The sequence below is a fragment of the Epinephelus fuscoguttatus genome, linkage group LG21 (assembly GCF_011397635.1).
Source record: "Epinephelus fuscoguttatus linkage group LG21, E.fuscoguttatus.final_Chr_v1".
In the NCBI taxonomy this organism is placed as follows: domain Eukaryota; kingdom Metazoa; phylum Chordata; class Actinopteri; order Perciformes; family Serranidae; genus Epinephelus; species Epinephelus fuscoguttatus.
The window spans coordinates 7,970,784-7,997,392 of record NC_064772.1 but is presented as its reverse complement, the minus strand read 5'-3'; the positions used below and the strand labels follow the sequence as shown (position 1 = coordinate 7,997,392).

At 40.6% G+C, this 26,609-nt stretch overlaps 1 protein-coding gene across 5 annotated transcripts in view; it reads right to left on the bottom strand.

The window, feature by feature from the left end:
* Nucleotides 1-26,609, bottom strand: part of LOC125882244 (gamma-aminobutyric acid receptor subunit rho-3-like) — a 65,859-nt gene that overhangs the window by 18,931 nt on the left and 20,319 nt on the right. For all 5 annotated transcript variants that reach the window (XM_049566022.1, XM_049566018.1, XM_049566019.1 and 2 more), the window contains one exon: nucleotides 21,645-21,757. In XM_049566022.1, coding sequence (XP_049421979.1) covers nucleotides 21,645-21,663 — 19 coding nt within the window. In that variant the 5' untranslated portion in view covers nucleotides 21,664-21,757. The remainder of the gene's footprint in view (nucleotides 1-21,644; nucleotides 21,758-26,609) is intronic.

The following is a 26,609-nucleotide window of genomic DNA, read 5'->3' as shown; positions in this document are numbered from 1 at the left end:
TGCAATGATCTGAAATCTTTTACACTTTGTGGGAGGCTGAGTCCATGAGCAACAACAGGCAAAGCATGTACCTCACCAGAAGTCCTAAGTGGGGCTACCTGCACTGTAGGTCAAAAGTAAAAAAAAAAAAAAAAAAAATCATCCTAAAAGAGACATTTAGACAGCAGGAAAAGGATGGTACTGATGTAATGTACGATAAGGTTTTGTTAAAGGTCTTGCTGCAGAGCTGTAGACCAACTCGAGGTGAGATAAAGGAAACTTGTAGAGGCAGATCAACATGAAAGACTGACTGAGGTGCTGTCTACAAGTTAATAAATTGATATTTTCCTCCAGATTTTGGCCTCTCCTCCACACGCAAATGGAGTCACTGACACAGACATTTTTTAAAATGTCTTCTGGGGTGCAGATTTTTCAAAATTCCAGTAACTGTTTATCTGAGTGGACGTGTCAAACAGAGTGTTTGAGAAAAAAGGACACTATCAATTGACATGTAATCAGCACACGCTAGAAACAACAACAGTGGTCGACTACTGGTTTGCTAACGCTTTGTTAGCACTGCTTGACAGACAGCAACCACTGACTGTGGCCCGAGCCAAACCTCGTTCTTTTTTCCTAAACCCAACCACGTGTATGTGTTGGGAAAACACAACTGTAGACTGTATGTAAACGATATATTTCCTGTAAGAATTTAGGTGTATTTTGAAAACAGACAATGCATGTAACAGGCTGAAGTTGACATGCCGTCCCAGAACGGGCTAACTAGGGCTGTCAAAATTAACTAGGGCTGTCAAAATTGCTCAAAAATGACGTTCGAATATTCCTTCTAAAAATAACTCATAGGTTCGAACCATTCGAATATTTTTTTTTTCCGCATTATCTCCACAAAAGGGCAAACTAATACAAGGAAACATACTTGTATATGAAACATAACTACCTGTAGGTATTTTTATTTCAACATAAACGTTTTTGAAAACATTTACATACCTACACATTAAAACACATAAAACAATTATCTATAACATTACGTTGTAAACGACCGCGGACCTCTCGCTTGCCCCCCCTCTCTGACCCGTGACCACACTGCCCGCAGAAGCGCTGCGAATAGCCTCGAAGCACCGGACCGTGATCGGCTCATGCCCTGCAGCTATCGTTTCGGCGTCTGGTCTATTTTCTGCGCAAGCCGCGAGCGAATGTGTCAAGCCGGGTGATGGAGACAACAGCTGGGAGCAGAACCGCTGGTCGACCAGTGTGGAGAAATGCGCGTCTGATGCCAACGCCCACTTGCAAAGAGGACGGCTGCGGTGGTGTTTTTTTTCTCTCTCCACAATCGAATATCAATTTTCACATTCGAAGGTCCATCTTTTTTTTCAAATTCGAATTTAAATTCGAATTTAGAATATTCGTTGACAGCCCTACACCTAACACACCCAGGGTACCTTGCACATCATATCTGGACATGGACAGTCAATGACCAAACGTCAATATGTGACGAGGTCAGATTTAAAATTTTTTTAAAACAGAAAAATGTCCATTTAAAAAAACACAACAACTGTATATGTGTAGACAGGGCCTGAATGACTGTGCTCTGATTTTTGCATGATCCCTTAGTTGGAGCAAGAATCTAGAAAATCTAGCATACTAGGAGCTCTGTGAGGTTGCATAGCTTTAAGCTACATGCTAACTTCAGCATGCTATACATAATGGTACAAGAACCCCCCCCCCCAGTATTCAGAAAGTATCAAATCCCCCCCATTAATGTATACATTGACTATTTTATGCTCCTATAAAAAGCAATACAATTTTGGCACCATAGTTATTACAACTTATCCTGGGGGACTGAATGGCAATCCATCTAGTAGCTGTTGAGACATTACACTTTAAACCACCAATGTCAACCTCATGGTAGGTCTAGAGGAAAAATCAGGGGACCACCAAAGCTGTATAAGATTCATCCTCTGGGGATCATGAATATCTTCAGCAAATTTCATAGTAATCCTCTGGTAGTAGACCAATGGGGACCACCCTGCTAAAAAGCAAAACTGAGTGATGTTGGAGCTCAACATTAAGCGAGGGGATCAAAAGTTTTCCCAAGAGTTTTTTTTCTTCTAAACTGGGTTTAATATTTTGGACAAACAGAACAACTAATATGGATAATACTGAGTATAGAGTGAATGACAATATCTGTGCTGATTAAAATAACAGTGTAGTACGAAATATTGACATATCTTTATTTTTTATTCTTTTTCATTGTGTTTAGCTACACTGAAATGCTGCACTGGGAAAAGAAAAAAAGATTGAAAAAAACGTTTTCACTCAGTTTTAACCTACATGCCTGGAAAGGGTTGTCTGTAGTCTTATTGTGCCAATTACCAAAACCATGTCTGCTGGTTTAGTATGCATAAACACACACACACACACACACACACACACACACACACACACACACACACACACACACATATACGTGCAGTCTCACACACCACACATGGGTTTGTGATCTCTGTCTGAATGTGGTTTACCAGGTTACATTCCTGTTTTCACACTCAGGCCAACAAGAAAAAAAGATGTCCTCGAAAGTGTCTGTGTGCTTTGTGTGGATGTAAAGTGTGTTAATTCCACTTGAATGTTAGCAGGACGGCAGCTCAATAAACACTTTATTTAATGAAGTTCATCTGACAGCCAGGACCATAAAGCTCCTGCTGCAGCCCGGCTTTGTCCCTGCATGACTTATAAAAACCACCAAGCGGTGCAGACTCAACATTGAGCGTAACCCCGGCAACGAGCACTCCTTGGTGGGAAAAACCTGAAATAGAAGGTCACCCACTCTCTCTCTCTTCTCTTTACTGCTGTCTTTTCCCATGTCACACCCAGTCAGAGTATGTTTAAGGCGGTTTATGGAAAGACTCATGCAAAAGGAGGTCAGATCTAACTCTCTAGGTTTATGTGATGCAAAGATACAACATCAACACAAAGCTTTTATATTTAAACAGATTACAGATCTGGTTGTCAGTCATCATCACCTCCTGATTTGACAAACGTCCTGAACATCAGCTTGCTCACCAAGAAAGTCTCAGTGATGGTGCACTTTTACACTACTGACTTTTTAGGACGCTGAGCCGCAACCCGATCGCCAGAGAAATGTTGGAATTGTAGGTTTAACATAACATTTGTTGTTATCTAGTATATATCTTGAAACTTTACCTTGACACTTTACATTTTAGCAATGTTGTTGTTAACATGTGGTTAGTGTAAGGCACCAAAACTATTTGGTTACGGTTTGGAAAAGACCATGTGGTGCTTAAAATAGAGTTTTGGTAGCAGAATCTGGCTGGAAATGTCCCACTAAAAACACTTGCTTTCATTGGCACATTTGCTGCTGGAAATGTGGCTAATGTTTCAGTAAAAAAAATACATGCTATAACTGCAGCTGGATATGCCACAGATGTCTCGTTTAAAAAGCCCACATTTGGCGGCACAATCGCCACTGAAAAAACCCCCAACTGTGGCTAGAAATGCCCCCTATGTTTTGCTAAAAAAAAAAAAAAACACCTGCTTTTAGTGGCATGATCGCCGCTAGAAATGCTTCCGATGTCTCGTTAAAGGCACCTGCTTTTGGTGGTACAATCGCAGCTGGAAATGCTGCCAGTGTTTTGCTAAAACACACCCGCTTTTGGTGGCACAAATCCGGCTGTAAATGCTTTCAATGTCTCGCTAAAAAATTGTGCCAGCCACCATACCCTCCACCTCCAAGTGACCATCTCAGTTCAAGTTCATGTACCTGTACTATGTCACTTTAGAAATGTTGATATGATACGTATATAATGTTCAAATGTAATGAATCATGGTTTGGAAAAATATTAATTGCCAAAGTTTTCTTCTGTTAACTGGGCTGTGAAACAAGCAGAAGAGATTGTGGCTGATCCATTTTACCCTTGACCCAAATTCTTTGAACAACACCCCACTAACAGAAGGCTGCGGTCCATCAGGACCAAAACCACACACAACAAAAAACAGTTTCTTTCCAACTGCAGCTGGCCTCATCACTGTTTCCTGGGGCCCACACTGGCACTGACTCCCATCCTGCCCCATACACACTACACATTCAATTTAAGTCTCCAAATATAAGTAATTTCTCAAGAACACACAACTGAATTTTGATCTGCTACTCTCTGGTTTGACTGAGCACTACTTCAACACTGTGGTGGTTAACCCTGCACAACCCTGGGCACGCATCTTTTTCTAATCAGCTGATGTAAACAAGTTGATGAGTAAGTTACTGTGGGGCATTTGTGGCAGAACTACTGCTGCAGTGTTCAAATTACACCGTAGCTTTCTGGGGGGGAGCCCTTCCTCTGGGGGGATGGGTGGTGGAAGGGTACTGTACACATGCATGCACATACATGAATGGTTTTTTGGGTAGCTCATGTTTCTTTCAGAGCAGCTGAGCTCTATGTAGCTCCCCCATATTTTGAACCCTGATTGCAGAAGCCTTCAATTCTCTTGTGAAGTGAGTCTTACATTTTTTGGATAAACACACAGCGAGAATAGAAAAAAATCTCTGTTTCTGACCGTGGGATAGAAAAGAAAAACATTCTATGACATGTTTTTTTTTTCCCCAGGAAACTGGAGTTGGATGTGGCTGTTCCTGCTCAGCCTGTTTCACTGACAGAGAAAATAAGCTTCAGGTGATCTAATCTCTTTCAGCAGTATTAGGAGCTGTCATCAGTGAGATTAGTTATATGACTGACAGCCTGACTTTGTGTTTGTTTGCATCAGTAAAACAATACTGCTGACTCTTCTGTCTGTGCAGGTGATTCAAGTTAAAGTAAAGAGGTACACTCTGGGTAAAACAAGGACATTTATGTCTGCATTTGGCCCCAAAAGGCAGCAAAACTTTGTTATGTCCTGTTTGTTACTTAATTCAGCTCTGGACTTTGATTTATATAAATCTGCAACATCTCAGGTAGTAAGCTGCTGCAGAGCGGCAACCCTGGGACTGGAAAATGAAGCCAATGCCCTAGTGCCAAAAACTGCAGTTCCTCTAATGGCCACTTGAGGCTGGGTCCAAGAGTGAGTCAATCCCCATAGACTCCCATGTTAAAATGACCAGCTTTACAGCAGTTTACAGCCTGTACAAAAACAATTTTGGTCTACAGCTAATTTCCCCATTCATGACAACTGTACAGGAGGTGAAATTTTATATAGTTAAATAATAACATATTAAAGTTACGCATAATTAAAGGTGTGGCTGCTTTGAACAACAGGTGGGTGCCTTTTGTCACTTTAAGTCGCTACCACGGCAACAGCAATGGTTAGGTAACATCACGGTACCATAACCCCAGAGTCGCAGAGTGTAAGCATGTGTATTTTCAGCTCATGAAAATTAACTGTAATGTTTTAAGTAGCTAAAAAATGCTGTTTACCGTTTAGTTGAACTAAAAGGCAGGAATACTTGACTTGCTTTGATCTGGGGCCACTTTTGCAAGGGCCAGTTGATGAACAAAAATTAATAATCTTTACCAGATACAAATGAAAAAAACATTAAAGACTACAGGCCAAATAAGTAAAGACAAATTCATCCATCCATTTACATTTTCCTGTTCTTAACCTTTCGTCAAGTGCTGTCCACACTCATTTTTGCCAGTGGACGAATCCAGACAAGTAGCACCGTACGGCTGAGGTGCACACAGGAGCGCTTATAGGATTTAAAGAAATTAGGGGCTTAGCACAGGCCGGGGTGTCCAGGTGTTCCTCCTCTGGCACTTTTTTTTTTTTAAAATAAACCAGCTCTATTTTCATACTCTTTTCTGCACTCCGGCATCGTATTTTGACTGAAAATGCAAGAAAAAAGTGTGAGTGAACTTATTTTGACTGTGAAATAGAAAATGGTTGCCAGGCCAACCAGTACCCTATCCCAGGCCAAATTTGGCTGTAAGGTGAGAATCACTGCTCTAAGGAGGCAGATGTTCAGTTGTTCTGGTAAGTGTGTTTTGTTTTAATGGTTTTAAGTCTGTTTTTGCTAGCAAACATCAGCATTACTATAATTAACCACAGGAAGCAGTAGCTAAGTGTGAGGGGACCTGGCTTGGGAACCGGAGGGTCGCCTGATTAAGTCCCCATACGGAATTGCCCAGGAGGTGGACTGGCACCTCTCAACCTTCCAGTCCCCCTCTTGGGCACTGCCAAGGTGCCCTTAATCAAGGCATCGAACCCTGAAACTGCTACAGGGGCGCCATACTATGCCTGACCCTGTGCTACGACCACTCCAGCAGGCATGTGTGTAGTGTGTACTAAAGGAGGAATACTTGCCTTGTGAAAAACTGCCTTTGACGATTGACAAATAAAGACATTATAAACGCTGTAAAAATGGTAAAGCTGTAAATGCACCGTGCTAACCAAGCTAGTGGCTAAAGTAAGGGTTAGCTCCACCCTCTTGTTCAAATATGGTCACCTCTGGTTTCAAGAATCCAAGATGGGGACGGCCAAAATACTGAACTCAAGGCTTAAAACAGAGTCCACAAACCAGTGGGTGACATTACTGTGGCTATGTCCATCACTCTAAGTGGTCTATGGCTGCTGCAGATTTACATGAATAACACATTCAAATCTTGACTGTGCAGCTTTAAGTATATGGGTTTTTTTGTCGCTAAAATGTTTATGTGCACATCATTTTAGAATGAGTCCTTTAATCCCCGAACACAACGCCTGCAGATGGATGAATTCATGCAGTCATAAGCAGCATAATGCAGCATTAAGGTCGCAGGATGTTTCTGTCCAGCCTCCATCGCACTCTGAGTGCTTTCCGATTCGACTCTCCAATCAAAGGAAGGGGAAGGTGAGAGGTGGAGAGGGATTAAGAGGTGACTCTCTGGGCGGCTTTAAGAGAACGTGAATGTCACACTCCTACACATCCCATACTGACTCGACCCGGTCATGTGGAACAGTGGCAGCTTGGCCTGAAACACTGTAATGTAATAAACACTGTAATGTAATAAAAGCTCAGCTCTCAAAATATCTGTAGGTTTCTTAGCCTACACACACACACACACACACACACACACACACACACAGCCTTTATTTACTAAACCTTTAAAGAACCACACCAGTGGTTTTCTATGTTAAAGCACACTTACTAAATATAACCTACTGTATGTTTCACGTCACAGCTGACCTTATTTTTGTGTTTTACACTTTAGGATGTGTTCTTGTTGCAGCCATCATGTTTCAGGTCATTTATTTTTGCACAGTATCAATTACGTCACATTCTTCTGACAGATTCTCCTTACAACTCTTCAGTGAAGGAATGTTGCAAAGTAAATTTACTCAAGTGCTGTACTTAGGTACAAATTCGAGGTACTTTAAGTGAGTATTTTATTCTCATGCTGCTTTACTTCTACTTCACAACATCTCAGAGAAATGTTGAAACTTAACAATTAACTGACATTGAATTACTTCACAAATATAGATTTTTGTACGTAAAAAATAAAGTTTATAAAATATGCTGTAAATTACTACTCCTACTACTATTACTACTCACACATTTATATAAGTACAGCTGATACAATTAGTCAATTAATCAATTAGTCCACCGACAGAGAATTAATTGGAAGCTATTTTGATGGTTAAAGTCATTTTTCATGTAAAAATATTTTATGGTTCAAGCTTCTGGAACCAGATTTAGTAATGTTTCAAACTGTGACAAAGCAATGTTCTGTTGGGAAACCTTGGGCTCTGACATTCACGTGGATCCCACCTGACACGCTCCACCCACCTAAACGCCAGTTCAGACCAGGCACCCCCCCTCATGGCACCCTCAAAGGACAAAGAACACCCTCCAGAGGTCCTGTGTCAATGCCTTGACAGGTCAGAGCCAAGTCCGGTCCAAGGAGGACCCACCATGGATTGGGGGTACCTCTGGGGTAACAGCACATTCCCCAGATGTTTGAACAGATTGAACACCAAGTTAATGCCATGACTAAAGGTCTCCCAGCAGAGCATTGCACTGTAACAAGATGATCAATGTTACTGACTTCACCTGCCAGTGGTTTTAATGTTAATATATACATATATATATATATATATACATGTATATATATATATATATATATATGTGTGTGTGTGTGTGTGTGTGTGTGTGTGTGTGTGTGTGTATATACACATACAGTACAGGCCAAAAGTTTGGACACACCTTCTCATTCAATGCGTTTTCTTTATTTTCATGACTATTTACATTGTAGATTCTCACTGAAGGCATCAAAACTATGAATGAACACATGTGGAGTTATGTACTTAACAAAAATAGGTGAAATAACTGAAAACATGTTTTATATTCTAGTTTCTTCAAAAGAGCCACCCTTTGCTCTGATTACTGCTTTGCACACTCTTGGCATTCTCTCCATGAGCTTCAAGAGGTAGTCACCTGAAATGGTTTCCACTTCACAGGTGTGCCTTATCAGGGTTAATTAGTGGAATTTCTTGCTTTATCAATGGGGTTGGGACCATCAGTTGTGTTGTGCAGAAGTCAGGTTAATACACAGCCGACAGCCCTATTGGACAACTGTTAAAATTCATATTATGGTAAGAACCAATCAGCTAACTAAAGAAAAACGAGTGGCCATCATTACTTTAAGAAATGAAGGTCAGTCAGTCCGAAAATTGCAAAAACTTTAAATGTGTCCCCAAGTGGAGTCGCAAAACCATCAAGCGCTACAACGAAACTGGCACACATGAGGACCGACCCAGGAAAGGAAGACCAAGAGTCACCTCTGCTTCTGAGGATAAGTTCATCCGAGTCACCAGCCTCAGAAATCGCAAGTTAACAGCAGCTCAGATCAGAGACCAGATGAATGCCACACAGAATTCTAGCAGCAGACCCATCTCTAGAACAACTGTTAAGAGGAGACTGCGCGAATCAGGCCTTCATGGTCAAATAGCTGCTAGGAAACCACTGCTAAGGAGAGGCAACAAGCAGAAGAGATTTGTTTGGGCCAAGAAACACAAGGAATGGACATTAGACCAGTGGAAATCTGTGCTTTGGTCTGATGAGTCCAAATTTGAGATCTTTGGTTCCAACCGCCGTGTCTTTGTGAGACGAGAAAAGGTGAACGGATGGATTCCACATGCCTGGTTCCCACTGTGAAGCATGGAGGAGGAGGTGTGATGGTGTGGGGGTGTTTTGCTGGTGACACTGTTGGGGATTTATTCAAAATTGAAGGCACACTGAACCAGCATGGCTACCACAGCATCCTGCAGCGACATGCCATCCCATCCGGTTTGCTTAGTTGGACGATCATTTATTTTTCAACAGGACAATGACCCCAAACACACCTCCAGGCTGTGTAAGGGCTATTTGACCAAGAAGGAGAGTGATGGAGTGCTGCGGCAGATGACCTGGCCTCCACAGTCACCGGACCTGAACCCAATCGAGATGGTTTGGGGTGAGCTGGACCGCAGAGTGAAGGCAAAGGGGCCAACAAGTGCTAAACACCTCTGGGAACTCCTTCAAGACTGTTGGAAAACCATTTCAGGTGACTACCTCTTGAAGCTCATGGAGAGAATGCCAAGAGTGTGCAAAGCAGTAATCAGAGCAAAGGGTGGCTATTTTGAAGAAACTAGAATATAAAACATGTTTTCAGTTATTTCACCTTTTTTGTTAAGTACATAACTCCACATGTGTTCATTCATAGTTTTGATGCCTTCAGTGAGAATCTACAATGTAAATAGTCATGAAAATAAAGAAAACGCATTGAATGAGAAGGTGTGTCCAAACTTTTGGCCTGTACTGTACATATATATGTATAGCCTAACTACAGTAAAAGAAGCACTACCACTCCAAAAAATACTTTGTAAAAAAAAAAAGTAAAATTACCACATCAAAAATTTTCCTTGTAGGTTCAGTGTGTAAGATTTAGGGGGACATTTGACAGAAATGGAATATAGTATAATGAGTATGCTTTTTTTAGTGTATAATCACCTGAAAATAAGAATTGTAGTGTTTTTGTTACCTTACAATGAGCCGTATATGTCTACATAGTAAGCAGGTCCTCATCCAAGGAGTCCTCCATGTTTCTACAGTAGCCCAAAACAGACAAATCAAAAACTGGCTCTAGACAGGGCCATTAGCGTTTTTGCTTTGGCCCCTGCAGTTCACAGCCCCTCTGCAGTGAGCTGAGCAGCATTGGAGAAATACTGATTTGTAAGGTAAAACTTCTTTCTTCAGTGTTTTTACTGGTTTAAATCACCTGGTCCATTTGTTTTGTAGAGGAACAGACCTCTGCAGATAATTCCCAGTGAAAACCTCCTGAACAATGAACACCGAAGGAATTCTAACCAGGAGGTCACACATGGCACACTAAAGGTCACTGCTGTGATTGTCTTGCTGCTGTGACTCGGCCTGCTGCCTCGTGCCTATGACCGCATCACAGCCGTGACGATATACGAGTATAACATCACTCCCTCTCGTGTGACACTGCTTAAATGTAAAACCACCATGATTCAAGAATTCATAATAATTAGAAAGAGTCATTAATGACCTTGTTTGCAGTTCCGGGTGTCCCGTCCACAGTTTTACAGATGTCCCTTTTATAATAGTGGTCTATGGGGAAAATGCTTTTTGGGCCGCGGGGGATTTAATACCACTGGAATACCGTGGGTGGCCACAGGGAAAAACTGAAAAAATGGCTGAGTGATGCTCTGTAGCTTCGAGTTTGATTATTCTTTTTTTTTTACCCATCACTCATGAGTCCCCAGACTTTGTTATAGGAAATCATTGAACTGTATTCTAATTTTTGCCAACTATAGCTTCCCACGTCATTGCAAACTGCAATATTAAGTTTGAAGATACTTATTTACATGGCACTTTAAAAAACACAGGTTTCTCACTGAAGTGTTTCACAAAGACAGACATAAGCTATGTGTTTGCACATACGCTAACCTAATGTGTATCAATTTAGGGATGAATGACACAACAAAGATTGAGACCAACTGTGTTAACTTAACCGCACACATTAACCACAGCATAAGTTACAACAAATCTGCTACTTAATAATGCCTGGGTGTAACGAATCTGCGGTTTGCAGAGATACAGAATGCCAACATTTTTTCTGACAGTTGGGATGACACACAAGCCTAGGCTTAAACACAATTCAAACCCAGGGGATCAGATAAAAAACAAAACAAAAAAAAACAGAGTTAAAAACCAGAGAATAAAATCATGTCTTAAGGTCCATCTTAAAGCATCAACAGATCAAACCCGTCTCATGGCCTTTCACACACACACACACACACACACACACACACATACACACACGCACATATAAAAACAATATGAATATTTAGAGGAGTTATGTGGTATGATTTCCACATGTAAACATACTTTCAAGTAGGAAAAGTAGAAAAGATTATTGGTGGATTGGGTGGATTATTTGCATGGCTTTGCTGACTCATTGCGTGCCAGCGGCAGAACCTTAACTTTTTATATCGCCAAACCTGATTTTTTATGATAGGAGTTATTCTGTCAATCAGAGCCAAGGTTTGTTACCTGAGTCTGAGGCCAAACAAGGTCACAGGGCGAAGAGCTGCAGCCAAAATATACAAGTGTTTGGAGGAACACCAGCAGAAATACAGGCCCTGGTGGTAAATCAGTTACAAGAATTTGGCCTCATGATGTCTGTCTTTAAAAAGAACGAGGTGACCCAATGTGAAGTTTGTAGGGATTCATTTAAGTTTACAGACGTCCTCTTAAAGGTTGACCTCGATATAGAAATACTACCTCAACATGTACAAGAAGTAACAAGAAATGTCACACGATGTATTTCAGGACTCTGGTCCCCTTTGATTCTTTCTCTCTCTCTCTCTCTCTCTCTCTCACTCACACACACACACACACACACACACAGGAGCTAAAGGCTTATCTGAAGCAGAAAAAGCCGAGACTTCCCTTCTGTGTGAAATTATAGTCGGTGGAAATGCCGCAGGGCCGTGGGGCAGACAGTGGTGCTTTTGTTGTCCCACCCTGAACAGACAGACAGGACCACAGACACATGCAGGACGCCAACCAACCATATATACTGAAGGAGATACGATGGCATCAAGCAGGCTGTGTGTGACTGTGTGGGTCAGAAACATTTACTCAAGTACTGCATTTAAGTATACTTCTAAAAGTACATGAGTCCTTTCCTCTCATGCTACTTTATACTTGTACTCCACTACATCTCAGAGGGAAATACTGTCCTGTTCACTGCACTAAATGACAGCTTTAGTTACTTTAAAAATCAAGGTTTTTACCATACGACGTTCAAACGATCAATTAAAGAAGCTGCGCTCAGTGGGAGCTCCTTCATTAATATTCATACACTTCGTTAACTACGTTTTTACACACAAAAAATATAAATTAAGTTACAATTAAACTACTATTGTGTAGTTTTATGCTTTTTACTTAAAGGAACGGTGTGTAGGGTTTAGTGGCATCTAGCAATCTGAAACTTATCCAGTGTGCCATGTGTGACCTCCTGGTTCGAATTCCTTTGGTGTTCATTGTTCAGAAGGTTTTAACTGGGAACCAAATTATCTGCAGAGGTCTGTTCCTCTACAAAACAAATGGACCAAGTGATTTAAACCAGTAAAAACACAAGTTTTACCTTACAAATCAGTATTTCTCCAATGCTGCTCAGCTCACTGCAGAGGGGCTGTGAACTGCAGGGGCCAAAGCAAAAACGCTAATGGCCCTGTCTAGAGCCAGTTTTTGATTTGTCTGTTTTGGGCTACTGTAGAAACATGGAGGACTCCTTGGATGAGGACCTGCTTACTATGTAGATATATACGGCTCATTGTAAGGTAACAAAAACACTACAATTCTTATTTTCAGGTGATTATACACTAAAAAAAAAAGCACACTCATTATACTATATTCCATTTCTGTCAAATGTCCCCCTAAATCCTACACACTGAACCTACAAGGAAAATTTTTGATGTGGTAATTTTACTTGTGACAAAGTATTTTTTATATATATATACATATATATATATATATATATATATACAGTACAGGCCAAAAGTTTGGACACACCTTCTCATTCAATGCGTTTTCTTTATTTTCATGACTATTTACATTGTAGATTCTCACTGAAGGCATCAAAACTATGAATGAACACATGTGGAGTTATGTACTTAACAAAAAAAGGTGAAATAACTGAAAACATGTTTTATATTCTAGTTTCTTCGAAATAGCCACCCTTTGCTCTGATTACTGCTTTGCACACTCTTGGCATTCTCTCCATGAGCTTCAAGAGGTAGTCACCTGAAATGGTTTCCACTTCACAGGTGTGCCTTATCAGGGTTAATTAGTGGAATTTCTTGCTTTATCAATGGGGTTGGTACCATCAGTTGTGTTGTGCAGAAGTCAGGTTAATACACAGCCGACAGCCCTATTGGACAACTGTTAAAATTCATATTATGGCAAGAACCAATCAGCTAACTAAAGAAAATCGAGTGGCCATCATTACTTTAAGAAATGAAGGTCAGTCAGTCCGAAAATTGAAAAACTTTAAATGTGTCCCCAAGTGGAGTCACAAAACCATCAAGCGCTACAACTAAACTGGCACACATGAGGACCGACCCAGGAAAGGAAGACCAAGAGTCACCTCTGCTTCTGAGGATAAGTTCATCCGAGTCACCAGCCTCAGAAATCGCAAGTTAACAGCAGCTCAGATCAGAGACCAGATGAATGCCACACAGAGTTCTAGCAGCAGACCCATCTCTAGAACAACTGTTAAGAGGAGACTGCGCGAATCAGGCCTTCATGGTCAAATAGCTGCTAGGAAACCACTGCTAAGGAGAGGCAACAAGCAGAAGAGATTTGTTTGGGCCAAGAAACACAAGGAATGGACATTAGACCAGTGGAAATCTGTGCTTTGGTCTGATGAGTCCAAATTTGAGATCTTTGGTTCCAACCGCCGTGTCTTTGTGAGACGCAGAAAAGGTGAACGGATGGATTCCACATGCCTGGTTCCCACTGTGAAGCATGGAGGAGGAGGTGTGATGGTGTGGGGGAGTTTTGCTGGTGACACTGTTGGGGATTTATTCAAAATTGAAGGCACACTGAACCAGCATGGCTACCACAGCATCCTGCAACGACATGCCATCCCATCCGGTTTGCGTTTAGTTGGACGATCATTTATTTTTCAACAGGACAATGACCCCAAACACACCTCCAGGCTGTGTAAGGGTTATTTGACCAAGAAGGAGAGTGATGGAGTGCTGCGGCAGATGACCTGGCCTCCACAGTCACCGGACCTGAACCCAATCGAGATGGTTTGGGGTGAGCTGGACTGCAGAGTGAAGGCAAAGGGGCCAACAAGTGCTAAACACCTCTGGGAACTCCTTCAAGACTGTTGGAAAACCATTTCAGGTGACTACCTCTTGAAGCTCATGGAGAGAATGCCAAGAGTGTGCAAAGCAGTAATCAGAGCAAAGGGTGGCTATTTTGAAGAAACTAGAATATAAAACATGTTTTCAGTTATTTCACCTTTTTTTGTTAAGTACATAACTCCACATGTGTTCATTCATAGTTTTGATGCCTTCAGTGAGAATCTACAATGTAAATAGTCATGAAAATAAAGAAAACGCATTGAATGAGAAGGTGTGTCCAAACTTTTGGCCTGTACTGTATGTATATATATATATATATATATACATTTATTTTATATATATATATATATATATATACACACTGTTGCAGACCAAGTAAACCTCCTCATGGCAACGGCACTGGTTGATGGCAGTGGTGCCCCAGCAGGACAATGCACCCTGCCACATCACAAAAACTGCTCAGGAATGACCCCAGGAATGGGACAAAGAGCTCAAGGCATTAACTTGGCGTTCAGATACCCCAGATCGCAATCTGTTCAAACATCTGTGTTTGTTTGGGTTTTAGGTGGGTGGAGCGTGTCAGGTGGGATCCATGTGAATGTCAGAGCCCAAGGTTTCCCAACAGAACATTGCTTTGTTACAAGATTATCAATGTTGCTCACTTCACCTATCAGTGGGCCCTGTTTTCTTATGTTTTTGTGTCTAAGTGATTAATGAAGACAACAATTTCTGAAATTATTCCAGTACTGAGAGAGAACAGTGCAGGTGGCAGCAACAAAACAGGCTGCAACGTAACCACTCAGGGCATGTTTGCACTGTCAATGTATGTACACTAAAAGTGCTTCTATTTTCCACTGACAGACTCAGATTGTTATTTTAAATGTCTGACACAGAAATAAAAACATTCTTCTTTATCTTTCACTTTATCTAGTCTGTTTGTTATTGTGTCTTACCAGGTCTTACAAACAGACCGAGCGAGTGAAAAGTAAAGAAAAACATTCGATTCGTCTGTAGGGGTCATTTCCATGATGTTGTCAGACACTCATAGTAACAATCTGAACCTGTCAGTGGCAGAAACAAGCACTTTTAGTGGATGTAAAATGTTGGTGTGCTATTGCCCCTTGCAGTCTGTTTTGCTTCTGCCAGTTTCAATGATCTCCCTCCATACCATAGATGGATTATTGAACATGCCCCCTGAACCTTTACTTGCAAAATGTCAAATATCAAATTAGCACATACCAACCAGTGCCCAGGGGCCCGTTGCCTCATAATCTGCCCATGCTCAATACTGTCCAGTTTCAAAAATAGTTTTCCCATTATTCACTTAGACACAAAAACATAGATAAATATAGCCCAGGTTGAAAAACACCTAAGATTCCTGCTAAGTTAAAGCAGCAAGTATTTTATCTTTTGTCTTCACAATTGTAAGGTCAACAGTAAAGATGCTCTAGTCATGTTAGTAATTAGCGTAATGTGTAGTTATATGATGGACCAAAGCAGCATCTTGTCAGTCGAGCCTGGTTCAACTCCATTGTCAGACCACCCTGCCTTTCTCCCCCGCAGGGATCACATTTAGGTGAACTGCTTCGTGCATACAGCCTGAGGTTAGAAAAGGTTTGTGGTCACGGCTAAATGAAACATTGACTGTTGGTATAAACAGGATTCAAACTGTGGTCTCCAGTTTGTACAGCCAAATCATTGATCCTGACCTGAGAGGTTTTTACGCTCATTATTTTAACGACCATGACAGGATGCATGTCACCAAATTGTAAACATAGATACAAGTTTTTGAACAAAGGACAATGCTGTCATTTTTCTGCTGATGACAGTTTCTTCCTTTCATTCTTCGACTGATCATAAAAATTGAATATCAAGTTTTTATCAAAACTAAACTCTCTTCACCATGATGACGTCTGCTATGGACTGGAAATCCTGGAAATACCTGCACTTCTTACTTAAAGGGACAGTTCACCTCAAAATCAAAAACACGTATTTTTTTGTCGCATCTGTAGTGATATTTATTAATCAAGAAAATTTTGGTGTGAGCTGCTGAGTGTTAGAGATATCGGCCACAGAGATGCCTGCCTTCTCTCCAGTGGGCTATAATGGAACTAGATGGCACTCAGAGCACCAAAAAAGTACATTTACAAGTACAACTCAGCATCAATGTCTCTTTCCAGAAATCATGACCTGGTTACTTAAGATAATCCACAGACCTTGTTGTGAGCAGTTTCATATAGGACCTATTTTCACTCCACCAAACTACACCTGCAAACCGTATCACAGTGCAGAAGGAAGCATGTATCTAATGCTAGCTCACCTAGCACCTAGGGTGTAACAATTAATCAGTCAGTCTTGATTGATATATTGATTTTATAATCAAAGATCCAACATCATCAGTGTAAAGTGAAAACATAGAACCATATCATTGTCTTAAGGATATGTCTTTATTTAAAAGTTTTGTGTCATCAACAAACAGCTCCTGCCAGAAATTGGCAAGTAGCCAAGGCAAAGATAATGAGGACAACATTATTTACTTGGGAATAAATCAGCAGTGTTGAAACATTATGGATTTCAGAGACAATTTTAAACTCCTTTCTAAACAGTGCTGTTATGAAATAAATACTTAGGAAACATGTCATACCTGCCTGGCCAGCTATCTCACTCCTCATTCTTGCAAAAGCAACACTGGCTGCTCTGTTTCAGTAACATAAGCTGAAAAACATGCTTTTCTGACAGAGAGTCCTGAAGGTTAACTTATCTTAGCTAATGGAATCGAATAAAAATCAAATGTGGCAGATTTTGTGATGTTGGCAAATACTGTATCGTTCAAAGAATCGATAATACTTACCTGTACTAGCCCCACTTGGCTGACTAACGTTATGCTCAGCCGAGAAGAATACCATCAATGTTTACATCTCACACTTTAAAAAACAGAGCCTACCAAAACACAAGAGGCTACAGAGATATTGATTTATTTCATGTGTGTGTGGAAAGTTACCAATGAGTCATTAAATAATTGCCCTTGAGGAAAAAAAGTACAACACTTCCTTCAGAAATATGAAAGAGTTCCAAGAATTTAATGACTCAAGTAACAGAACCTTAAAAAATATGGGTAAATGTACTTCATTTAACTGCCTTCTGTAGGTAACAATTAATATCTCTTAATGTAAATACACAGAGATATCTTTAAATCTACATTTATCTCCTCATGAGCTTTTTAGATATTTTAATCCACAGTGTCTTACATAGAAAAACATTTGCCATTTAATAGGAACTGCGTCTGCATGCAGCTATTGTCGTGTGTTTGATACTGATGATCTTCATTGCAGACGTCAGTTTGTTTCCCACCCCTCCATCTGCTCCAGACCTGGAATATAATCCAGATTAATGCACACGAACCCCCCCCCCCCCAACTCACACAATACACACAATACACACACACACACACACAGTCACTCATTATATTGCCAAAAAACACACACATGGACACACAATCACATTCGAGTGAGCACACAGAGTCCTACTGTGTTTCAAATGCACTAATGCTTACATGCTTACACACACACACACACACACACACACACACACACACGATGGTGTAATCTGGGTCATTGTTGGTGATTTTTGGATTGACACATCCGTTGTCTGGGTGACCCAGTGCCCATCATCACATCATCAAACCATAGCGTACACGTCATCAGCGTGGGACGAGGGCTGATTCTCTCTGTTGGACGACGTGTGAGCGAGTGGATTAAATCATCAGGGATGAAATGAGGTGTGCCTTTGTGTGTTTGTGGGGGGGCTTGTGTTGCCATCTTTGTGAGGACCAATGTCAGTTTTAAAACAGATTAGAAAAGAATCTCTAAAAAAAATAATTTAAAAAAACAGATTTTTTAAAAAATGGTTGGATCAATAAAAATGGTGATAAATATAGGGAAATACTTACCTGCACATTACAGGTAAAATGGAATAATACCAATTATATTCATAATGTTAAGGTTAGAATTAGGTTTAGGTTAGGGGTGGGTTAAGAGAGGGGCAGATTACGTATTTTGTGGTGAACAGGCAATAGTAAAATTCATGATAAACCTCTTCTAATCATAAAACATCTTTATCCTCCTGAGACCCAAGCTTTAGTTTGTGATGGATTTTTAATATTTTCTTGCTATTTGGGAGAAGTAGAATCTGATAAGTACAAAAACTCAGCATTGTCTTTGAACAGTAAGCAGTTTTTTTTAATGATGTGGGTTTACTTTTAATAGTGTTTGACAAAGTATAAAACAGTTTATTCTAATGCCTGAACAGTGCTGTGCAAAATCAAAATTACAAACAATGCAACATTTGTTCAATGTTTTGTAACTGTATGGCTTAGGGGTCATAATTCAACACAAAAACTGTTCAAAACTCCTCATTCCAGCACCTGAACATGGCTGTGAAAAAACAAAATTTCAAATAATTGAACATATCCAAGAGGCTCATTATTTGTTCATCTTGTAACTCTATATGAATCTTTATCGCTCAGTACTTCAAGCTAGGAACAGTCTGTCACAACTAACTGGCCTGCTGCGATAATACAATAATAAAGTCCCAATGTCCTCCAACGAGTATTTCCTAATATACAAGGTCTCAGCTTGTTACTATTGCTAAAACCGGTCAAACTTGTATGCCATATTAAAATACATACTTTATTAAGCACAAATAAACAAGTTTTAACCATAACATTTAATCTGGTTTTGTACCTTGTCCATTTTTGTGTTGAGATCAGCTGGGCTGTAGACTGACTTGGCAAAGATGGCCGCCATCTTGTTTTCACATAGATTAGTGTATTGTGCTTTTGCTACCATTAGATGGCACAAAAAAAGTGTCCATGGATGAGGACATCAGGTCTCAGTTAAGCAGAATGACGTATAAGGTGCAGCAATTACAAAACTGAATGTCTTCATGTGAGGACAAAGGGCCGCAAGAGGTTAAAAAAAACATCCCAAATCAGAACTGGCCCATCCAGTTAAGTTGCTTTTTACATCCATGTCATCCAAATATGGATGTTGCTGCAAAGAAGCTACATAATCTAAAACATGGATGCTTCAGATACGCAGCGCCCCTCGGCAGCGCAGAAGATCTATACAAGCAGCACTATTTCAAGATGTGCACCCAAAATTAGTGTCACCAATTCAGTATCTGATCAAATGTCTCCCCTGTTAATGAATTATGACATTGAGTAATGACCAGGGAAGGTGACCTTTGACCTTTTGGATATAAAATTTCATCACTTCATCATTTTACCCTATTAGACATGTGCATGAAATTTTGTCATAGTTAGTGTATGCATTCTTGAGTTATGGCCGAGGACATGTTTTGTGAGGTCACAGTGATCTTTGATCACCAAATTCTAATCAGGTCAGTCTTGATGCCAAGTGAACGTTTGTGCCAAATTTGAAAAAATTCCCTCAAGACGTTCGGGAGATATCCTGTTCATGGGAGCAGGGGCAGCTGGCTTGGGTAATGCTAGCCAGTATAAAGACACTTAGGGCTCTAGTTTCGCACACCGGGCGAGGCGGGGGTGCTTCGCCAACTGGGTGTGGCCAGGCGGATTATGCAAGTTTGGCACACCGTGCGCCTTCCGCAGCTACTCCTCTTTCCCACTTCCGTCCCTCCTGCCTGCACAAGTCGGAAAGAGGGAGGAGAGAAGGCGTGGAGTGGGTTTTACACACATCATACCAATCAAATGAGCCCCTCTCCTCGCCCTTAAATGCCCCGCGCAAAGGCGTAATGAGAGTTTACTCAATTCGCCATGGCACAAGAGAGCAGCAGCGTCACACGGCCAAACTTCTCCCAGGAGGAAACTGATGTTTTGGTCCGGGAGGTCCAAGCTCACAGTGTCCGAATATACGGAACTGCGAGCAGACCTCCACGGGCTGATGATGCAAAGGTAGCCTGGGAGGAGGTCACCACAATTGTAAATCAATGTTGCGTTTCTCTCGTGCGCGTGCGCTTTCTCTTTCTCTCTCGCAGTCTCACTCTGTTTCTTTTCTTTTGGCTTTTCTAAGATGACAGATACTGAATATATACTCCCTATCTGATGCTGTGGCTGTTTGTGGTTGGCTGAGAGGGATGTGAACTCGTTAGTTTGCAGCTGTGTTAATCAAATCAGGTTGGGTTTCCATTACGCGTGCCGAACGTGCCAAACGGTGGCAATCCCCTTTGATCTAATATCAGATGTGACGGGACAGTTGATACAGAGATACATTTATGTGCTGATTGCAGATAGTTGCATTGAATAGTGGTTTTGTGGGTATTTATTGCATTGTTAATGTGCCTGATATTCTGGAAACCTGCCTGTGAGGTTTTGGTGACGTGTGCACACTGTCCGCCGGTCAGCCAAACTTCCGCTTACACTGGCTGCGCTCCACCTGTGCTGACAGTACACCTGGCGAGCTTTTAGCGCACCTTCGGCGAAGCCTTTTGGCACAAAACTGTCACTGCGCCAAGCTGCATCTGTCGACACCTCCCCCTGCTGTGCCGCCACACCCATCTCAGCGCACCTCGGTCTGCCAAACTACCAAACTGGGGCCTCGGGTTGCGCAGCTCGAAACTAGCTCTGCGCGGGGTTCGCCACCCTGCGCTGCGCCGGGAAACTAGAGCCCTTAGATGGTGGAATTTTTGTTAAAAAAAAGTCGGGTAAGGGTAAGACATTTAGTTGTGTTAGTAAAAAGGGAACACCGCCTGGATTAAGAATTCTAGAATTCTAGTAAGGGCCAAGAAAAGTTCAGTCAGTATTTGTGAACATGAGGTACTCTCTCATAAGCCAGAAACCAGAGAAATAAGTTTCAGACCTGTGATGTGTGAGAAACAATGAATTGGAGACTGATTTTTTAGACTCACAGTGTTCGTTTTCTCATTTATACCCAAATGAGATTTATTTTGTTGTAGTGTTCTCAGTTCTGAAACAGAAAATGTCCCCATGTACTAGAACATTACCCTGGGTGCTCTCAGCATCATCCAGAACATCTTTCACAATTCACTGTCTGTAGAGCAGCTTTATAGCCCATGACAGTGAACAGTTGAGCTTAGCACTCTAATTTGTGGATTTTGGAGAAAGTCGTTCATGTTTACCAATATCTTAAGACTATCGTAGATCATAGGAATAACATTTATACATTTTGAAAATGGGTGTAGTTCCCCTTTAAGGTTAGGGACTCGGGAATGCATTTTGTCAGTGAGAGTCCTCACAAGTATAGAAAAATTGTCTTTTAGTGTGTGTGTGTGTATCTGACCTCCAAAGCCTGGTCTCATGGCAAAGTCGTGCTCCTCGATCCTCAGCAGCTGTTCAGTTTTTATCAGCAGTGTTTTGGTGCTGTCCTGTCTCTTCAGCTTGTAGTCAATACGTCTGCATAGACAGCACGTGCACGCACACACACACACACACACACACACACACACACACACACACACATACACAGTGTGATGATTGATTAGTTGGCTTATTAAGGCTGTAATTGCAGGTTTTGATTACTGAAAATACAGTTTGTGGTTTTCCCTCACTCTCTCCCTCCCTGCCGCTCACTCTCATCCTGCTAGAACCATAACCTTAATCAAAGGGGTGAGCAGCTCCATGAACAAATAAACACACATGTGCACAAGTTCTCTGTCGTACAAACAAAGCCTTGCATTATGTTCCGGGAGCTGAATTATCTGCAGAGGTCTCTCCCTCTCCAAAACAAACAGACCAGGTGAATTGAACTGGTAAAAACACTGAATAAAACAGTTTCATTTAACAAATCAGTGTTTTTCTGATGCTGCTCGCCACAGATTGGCTACTAACTATAGTGGTCAACCAGAAACACTAATGACCCAATCTAGAGCCAGTGTCTGGATAATCTGTCCTGGGCTACTGTAGAAACATGGTGGTGCAACATGGCAATCTCCGTAGACGAGAACCCACTCCCATGTAGATATAAACAGCTCATTTTAAGGTAACACTTTCAGGTTATTATACACAACAGAAAACGTACTTATTGTATTATATTCCATTTCTGCCATATATCCCCCTAAATCCTACACACTGGACCTTTAAGTGAAGGATGTAAATACTTCCTCGCCCATGTATATATTGGGGAAAAAACTGGCCACCTGAATACATACCTGGCACCAAACCATAATATAGATAGCCAACAATTGCAGAGGATGTAATTGAAATGTGAAACAAACAAATAAAATGTGTTTTATTTTTAACAGAGTTTGGTTGGAAGCTCATCACAAATCTTTTGTTTAAATAGATGTAAAGTTAGGATTTAGAGTATTTTTGTCAAAATGTTCTTATTACAAGGTTAACACTTTGCCACTGTCTTTCAGGAGCTTTCGACCACAACTTGCAATCTTCATCAGCAGTCACCGTGGCGTGGAGATAGTGTAGCTGTTATCACATGACCTAATTAGGTGACGTTGGTCACATAATGGTTTTATATCAGATGTGATGAAGACCTCTGTCCCTGTTCAAAGCTGGTTCCTGGTCTTGGACACTAAAGAGGACCATAATATGTCCTGAAAGAAAAAGGAAGTGGACTTGAATGAACTTCAAAGCTCAACACTCTGAGGATACTTTACATAACCAAATGTGACATTACATCCTGTGTGTTTTCAGCAGCAAAGAAAACCAAGAAATGTAAACTTCATATCTGCTTGTCGACAGTGTTTGAGTGTTTTTGAGTGGTGACGTCCTCAGGCAACATAGAGTAAACATGCTGTGAAGTTAAACAAACTGTAAACTTCTATATATGTCTGACATTCAACCAGGGAAACACTGACCAGATGCAGAAGGTATAATTACAGCCTGAGCACAGCTGCCTCTCTGCTGCAATACATGCTGCACTCTGTGTGTGTCTGTGTGTGTTTAAAGGGAATACAAACACACACGTGCGGTGCACAGGTGAACACAAAGTGGGAAAAAGATAAAAGCTGTTTGAGATTTTCTCAGCTGATGGATGAAAAGCCTGTTTGAAAGTCGTACACCTTGACACACACACACACACACACACACACACACACACACACACACACACACACACACATTTGGGCTCCTATTATTGTGAGGTCGGGCAGCATGTTTGAGCCAAATCCTGTCTCCATAATCCCTTAAAAAAACCTTGAAACAAACACTACAATCCCCTGAAACAAACCAAAATCAACAATAATCTCATACCCTGAAGCTAATTCAAACAAGCTCAACACTTCCTTTTAAAGCAGATTTTTTTTTAGTTATTTTGATCGGAAGTATTCAGGTCCTTAACTTTAAGTAAAACTACTAATACCACCCTGTAAAAATGCTACATTACAAGTAATTGTTCCCTCAATAAAAGTGTGTAAGCATAAACAGTAAAATGTAGTTAAAGTATAAAATTTTAAAACTGCCCTGGTGACTGTTATACCAATTTATATACTGATTTTTCAGCAGAGGTAGTGCCTCAAAAAGCATTTTATTTTATTTTATTTTTAAAACTAAGACATGCTTTGTTTCCAGCAGGAACTGCACTCTGTATTTTAAGGCAAAACATAATCTCCTTCTAACCATAATCAAGTGGTTTTTGTGCCTAAATGTAACCACGTGTTAACCACAGAGTTGTTGAAACATAGAGTTACGGCATATCCACTTGATAAAAGCTTCACACTGGAATGTTTCCATGGCATAAACTCAGAATGCCAACATTTTTTCTGGAGACTGGAGTGCAAAAAAAAAGACTTGACCAAATGACTTTCTGTCAAACGACTTACTGTTTAATCAAGTTATCATTTCAGCTGTACTTGTATAAACTGCTGGGAAGTTTCATTTATAACAAAACATATTTTTAAAACCCCTCATATGTTTTGTGTGTAATGTATGGACTTGGTAAATGGACTTGCACTTGAACAGCTCATTTCTAGTCTTCTGACCACTCAATGCACTTTTTCCACAAATTCACCCATTCACACACACATTCACACACAGGTAGCCAAGGCTTCCATACAAGCTACCACCTGCTACTCAGGCAATTTTAGGTGTAGTATAGTGCCCAAGGATAGGAACTGGAGGAGCTGGGATTGAACCGCTGATCTTACGATTGATTAATGAATGGCCCACACTACCTCCTGAGCCACAGCCTCCCTGTGTAAAAATTCTGAGTTGTAAAATTACTAAAGTGTTCATACATATATGTTGTGGAGTAGCATGAAATGGAAATACTCAGGCGAAGTACAAGTAAAAGAACAGTGTGTAAGATTTAGCGGGATTTAGTGGCATCTAGTGGTGAGGACTGTAGATTGCAACTGGCTGAAACCTCCCAATGTTAGAATTCCTTTCAGTGTTCATTGTTAAGGATATTTTTACCGGAACTGAATAATCCGCAGATGTCTCTTCCTCTCCAAAACAAACAGACCAGCTGATTTAAACCAGTAAAAACACTGAATAAAACAGATTCGCATTACAATTCAGTGTTTTTCCGACACTGTTCGTCACTGAGGGGCTACTAACTACTGGCCCTATCTAGAGTCAGTATTTGATTTGTCTGTTCTGGGCTACTGTAGAACAACATGGCAGTGAAACATGGCCATCTACATTGACAAGAATCTGCTCCATATGTAGATATAAACAACATACAAAGATGATGAAAACATGCCGATTTTTACTGTCAGGTGATTATACACTAAAGAAAATATACTAATTATGTTATATTCCATTTCTGCATATATATATTCCCTCAAAATCCTGCACACTGGACCTTTAAGTACAGTATTGGAGTAGATGTTCTAAATTAAACCACTGACTCATTTCTGTTACTTTGCTTTAATCCCTGAGCTGTGTCTGCTCTGTATTTCCCACAGATCACCTGTCATTCAAACAATGAGCTGGGCGTTGACATGAGACAGTGGATCAACGCTATATTGTTTTTGTCACTGTTGCTGTACACACACACACAAACACACACACACACACACACACACACACACACACACAGGCTGTTTTGTTCAACAACTACTTTGACAGTTGAATGTGAACTGAAGCCAGAGTTCAGTTAACATCTTACTAATAAACAAGCTTTTATTGCAGAGACAAAATGAGTGTGCAATAAGTAATAAAATCTCAAAATGATTTGCAACAAGCAGCAACAGGTTTCAAATAAAACATTTTGTATGACACCAAACTCATTTTAAATATTTCCAGTTAGATACAACAACTTTTAATGTCTCTCTTTTAAAAATCTGTTTTCCCACCTTAAACAAAAACAGCTTTTATGTTCTTTATTGCAGTTATTGAATTAAAATAAATCTTTTCCCTCCTCTAACAACTCGTCCTAAAGCTACACCTGGATAATGAATTTATTACAATTTAATGCTTCCTGGATGTTTTTGCAGGTGGTTCACTTTGTAAATTATCATCAATATTTTTATTAAAAATAACCATTTGCACAGCACAAGGGGGGTTTATATGTTTTTCATAGAAAGTTTTGATGAGAATCTATTCAGTGTTTCTACTTGCTGACACAACATGTTGAGGAACTGCAGCTGCATTCATTCATTCATTCATTCATCCTTTCCAACAGGAGCTCCAGGAAAGCTGCGTTTTTTCCTATTAGACAAATAAAACCTGTCTAAGCAGCACTTTCTTTGCCAAAAGCTGATTTCAAACTTGCAGAGGTCAGTAACTCAGCTGTGAGCAATAAAAACAGCACAGTCAATTAAAATCTGAACTAAAACTAAAACTATAATTACATTTAGGGAAAAATTTTGTTGTGGTGTCGTTCCTTCAAATAAAAGAAGTGTTTGAGGTCATTTGTGGTTTTTACGTGAAACAGGGAAGTGGAAGTGATCAAATTATGGGAACCTCTGTGTGACCTTTTTGTTAGAGGTGGAACTGCAGCTTCCTGACAAACCATAGAATATTCTGTATGGTAATTAAAGGGCCAGTGTGTAAAATGGGTTAAAAAAGTGACATCAGTGGTCAAATTCTAGATTGCAGGGCTCACTCGCTCACCCCTCCCGTCGGGTAAATGATGGTGGCCTCGTAGGGACAAAAAGCCTTGCGCACGAGTTTTTCATCTAGCAACGAGGTGAATGTTTATTTAGAAATCTAAACCATGTTACGATATTGTAATGAATCCCTCACAAGCAGGAGACCAGAGAAATAGAGATTTGAACTCCGGTAACACTCCAGGGGGTAAAAGACTCCGTCCCAAACTCTGACTCTTCTAGCGTAACACACACACTCC